General features: G+C 53.6%; 1 protein-coding gene and 1 long non-coding RNA gene across 2 annotated transcripts in view; one reads left to right on the forward strand and one right to left on the reverse strand.

Moving 5' to 3' along the window:
• The window catches only part of LOC113216006 (UTP--glucose-1-phosphate uridylyltransferase), a 9,798-nt gene extending 8,205 nt beyond the window's left edge, over positions 1–1,593 (reverse strand). The window contains exon 1 of the mRNA XM_052271344.1: positions 1,525–1,593. Within this exon, the coding sequence (XP_052127304.1) occupies positions 1,525–1,578 (54 nt within the window). The 5' untranslated portion in view covers positions 1,579–1,593. The remainder of the gene's footprint in view (positions 1–1,524) is intronic.
• Positions 1,594–2,688: 1,095 nt separating this feature from the next.
• Positions 2,689–3,871, forward strand: part of LOC127750254 (uncharacterized) — a 47,860-nt gene continuing 46,677 nt past the window's right edge. Inside the window, exons 1-2 of the long non-coding RNA XR_008011594.1 lie at positions 2,689–2,796; positions 2,914–2,990. This is a non-coding gene — a long non-coding RNA (uncharacterized LOC127750254). The remainder of the gene's footprint in view (positions 2,797–2,913; positions 2,991–3,871) is intronic.

A 3,871-nucleotide genomic window follows, 5' to 3' on the forward strand; every position in this document is an offset into this window, starting at 1 on the left:
CCACAAAGAGCTAATGGCATACAGAAAACACTTGTGGGCTGTGGCGCGCATAGGCGCCGGCGCCTTGTTTTGGTTGTGCGGCGCGCGATGCCGCCCGCCGCGGACCTCGGCCTGCTGCTGTATTTCAGATTGCGTCTAGTTTAGGGGGTGCTAGGGGTCCTGAGACTCACCGCCTTAGAAACCCATGCGAAATATATGTGGGGAAAAACGTTCCCGACAGCTCAGGACCCCCTAGCACCCCAAGCACCTCTCTAACTAAACGCAAGTCTGGTGAATCCCGCGGGGGTGAAAGTAAGACGTATAAAAATGGGATGAAAAATATGTAGTGGAACCAACAGTTGAATGCGCTCCGTCGAGGTATGAGAAATACCAAATAAAAAGGACAGGAGCAAGGTGGACAAGAGAGCGATTGGAGTGCTCTCGGTGAGCTCACTTGAAAAACGTAGCCATGACGACAGCGGTCTAGAAAAGCAGTCGGGCGGGTATGACCGAAAATTTCAGCCCAACCCCATCTGAACCATCTTCGGGAGGGCTAAAGTTTTTGGCCACATATCGAAAACACGAGTTGCAATCCGTGAGCTCAGCGTGAGATCTTCAATCGCACCCGAGGGTATCAATTTCTCATACCCAACGCGGCTCGCAATCAACGGCCGCTTCCGCTATTTTTCGGGTTCCTGCTTTTCACACCTAACTTCCGGGCCCGGGGATTCACTGCGAGACCCAATCCAATAACGGTGGCGCCGGCGCCACACACAGGACGACGCGGCAAGGCGCGCTGGGCTCGGGGGGCCAGAGACGCGCCGGTCCTCGGTCCGCGTTATCGGAGCCAGACGATGGGAGAGATGGAGTAAAGAGAATAAGGGCGTGTCGCAATACGGCCACTCCAACAGCCTAAGATTACCACCCGCGCCCGGCGGCCGACCCCCGCACTGCTATACACCTCTCCGGGCGCAGTGCTCGCCCCGCTGCGGGGTCACACCTTCGCGGACCTGCTCCCTCTCTTCCCTCACGCACGACGCACGAGAAACACTTTCTCTCGAATACTACCACTAGCGTCGTCACGGCCCTCCTTGGCCCTGTCCTTCCCGTCGAGGCCCTGCTTCTGCGCGTTGTCGTCGTCGTCGTCCTGCTGCTGCTGCTGCTGCTCGGCTCCGCGTCAGCTGATTAGCACGTAGGTGGTTGAGTGGCCGGCCGCGGGCCGAGGGCCGGGCGGCTAGCAGCAGCTAGCAGCCGGATGAGCTAAGCGCAGCACCTGCCCGACGACGCGACTGCAGTCCACGGACTGGGGCACCGTCACCGCGCCGTGGCAGGACAGGACGCGGTACACGGTACGCCGTCGTCGTCCTCCCCCAGGATGCTGCGGAGCCGGGGTTGGGCCCGGGCCCGTGACCTACCGTACGCGAAGTAACGTACGAACGCGACGCGGGGGCGGGGCGGGGAGGAGCAGGGCGTCGAACACGCTCCCCGGCACGGGGTAGGGCGGCCAGGCGGGCGCGGGGAGTATCGCCGCTCATCAGCACTCACCGCGTCCTGCTCGGCGGCCGGCGGCAGCGGAGATGAGTCGCCCACGAGCAGCATGGTGAGCAGCAGAGCCGCTTGGCAATCTCGGTCGAGCGGTGAGTTGCGAAAACGCCGGCGTCCCGTGTACCACCTGCCGACCTGCCGGCACACAGACAGAATGACTCTCCACATCCACAACCCGCCCGGCTTCACTTAGTGTTAAGAAGTTAAAAAGTCACACCACGGCTTAATCTGCCTGCACGAGAAGGTGCGGGAGGGTGGCGCAGGGCGGGAGAGTCACTTTGAATTTAGTTCAAAGGAGGGATTTAGTGGGAAATTAAATTCGAAACGCGACAGAGGTGGGGACGGTTTGGGGAGTCGGGAGGCGATCGGAAATAAAAATGAGGCCCTGCACTTCTGTCGCCAAGCAACGCCCGCGGCCCGAACAGTAGCTCTGTCCACTCACCTGGGCGCCCCTTCTGCGCCGGCCCGAGAAAGGGGCGAGGGGGAAGGGGGGCAAGGCTGCAGACGCTGCAGACGCGCCGGGTGGGTAGGCAACCCATGCTGCGGGCGTGCTGCCTGGGCGGCATCTCAGCGTCCGTCCTGCAATCAACACGCAATGGCTGAAATGAGCTTGCAGAAAAAGGGGAGGGCCCTGTAGAACATTGCTGACATCATAATCAGCTGTTATCACACCAAGAGCTCTTCGTCTAGAGTAATGAGCTCTAGCGCTTGCAGCTCAAGGTGACAAAAAACCCTTGAAAAAAACATACAGAGAAAAATTGGAACCATGATTTAAATAACTTAATTTGAAGTAGGCTAATAGCTTGTGCCTGATTTGCTTGGTGTGCTTGAAAAACAAATTAAGGGACAGAGTTAACTACAGAGACTACAATCTAAAGGGTTATGTTGTCAAAACACTTACCTTAAGATTCAAGTCTGGAAACTGGAAAAAGAAGACAACGCCCTATCCACAACAGCTCATCACTATTTCCTTAACTCTTCGCAAGAACAACTCAAATACAAATAACCAAAACGAAACCAAATCTACTCCATCAAAATAGCAATTGAGATTTGGCTAAGTGGCCGATGGCGTGCCTCGGGGGCAGAGGAAAATGGTCCAGCCAGGGCCTCACAATTTTTCATACAGACGCTTCCCAAGCCGGTGGCGGTGGCAGTGGTTGGGTTGCGCGGGAGCGCGCGCGCGCGTGTGTGAGTCTTTAAATTTGAAGAAATGTAATTGTTTTCATTTTTTCTTTTGTGAACAATATTCCTTATCATCTGCAATGAAGTCTGGTGAGTAATCTTCCATTACTGTACTTCTGTTCAAACTTGTATCCTTTCTTTAATTTTAGCCTGTGCACCTCGCCGAGGACGTAGTACTGCTGCTCTCTAATCTCACGTTTCTTTCAGACGTTTGATTCGGAAAAGTGTAATCAGCATCTATTTTCTTCTCGTTCTGGTCCGTTGCCTGTCCTTTTCGCAATGTGGTAAGTAGTCTTCGGATCGACACCTGCCAGTGGGCGTCAAGAGTGCAGTGATTGAGAGGTTATAATAGTTCCCCTACGTTTCTCCCTCTCTCTCTGCTTTCGTGACTATGTATTGAATTTGAAGTGCCTCGTTAGAAGCTATTGATAAGAAAGAGCAAAGCAACCAATCAATAAGAAAAATGCATTCGGGGAACGTTATCTTGTATAAATTCAGTCAGTCTTCTTTGTTTTATTTTTCGGGTTTTTGCTCACTGTATCCAATGGATTTCTTTTCAAACGAAGAAATTTAAATGATTGATAATCTGAAAACACAGGCCCCTCAGTGGACACACATTTCCTCTAGGTTACCCTACACCCCACACTGTTGGATTTTCACCGCAAGTTGTAAGTTGAGACTATGTATCGTAATTGTCACAAAACCTGATGATCATAGTATCAATTTCACGGCTGATCTAGAAAAGTTTTGTGACCCCGTTTGATGGTTAGATGATTAGATGCTTGGTTAAGCATATTTTAGAGTCCAAGAATGATTGCATGTGTAAGTCCTTGCTGTCAGAGCGTACAGTACTATCCTCCAGGTGCTTCTTCATGCAGCTGCAGCTCCTGCGTGACTTTGGGTGCAGCAGAAGCAGCTGCAGCTGATTATGCACTGCCATGTCGACGGCGCGGCCGAGGGTGGCGTCAGATGGGCAGGGCTGGTCATCCTAATCCATCTCCCAGTGACACTCCCTGACAGCGACCTCCTCCTCCTCCCCCTCCCCTCGCCCTGCAGAAACCGCATCAGATACTCAATTCTAGATTAACACAACGCGGGCCGTATCCGCGGTTGCGGTCGCTGTGTAAAACTAATGCCTTTTTGTGTTTTCTACCCCTGGTGCTCG

The sequence above is a fragment of the Frankliniella occidentalis genome, unplaced genomic scaffold, assembly GCF_000697945.3.
Source record: "Frankliniella occidentalis isolate FOCC.00 unplaced genomic scaffold, Focc_3.1 Scaffold158, whole genome shotgun sequence".
In the NCBI taxonomy this organism is placed as follows: domain Eukaryota; kingdom Metazoa; phylum Arthropoda; class Insecta; order Thysanoptera; family Thripidae; genus Frankliniella; species Frankliniella occidentalis.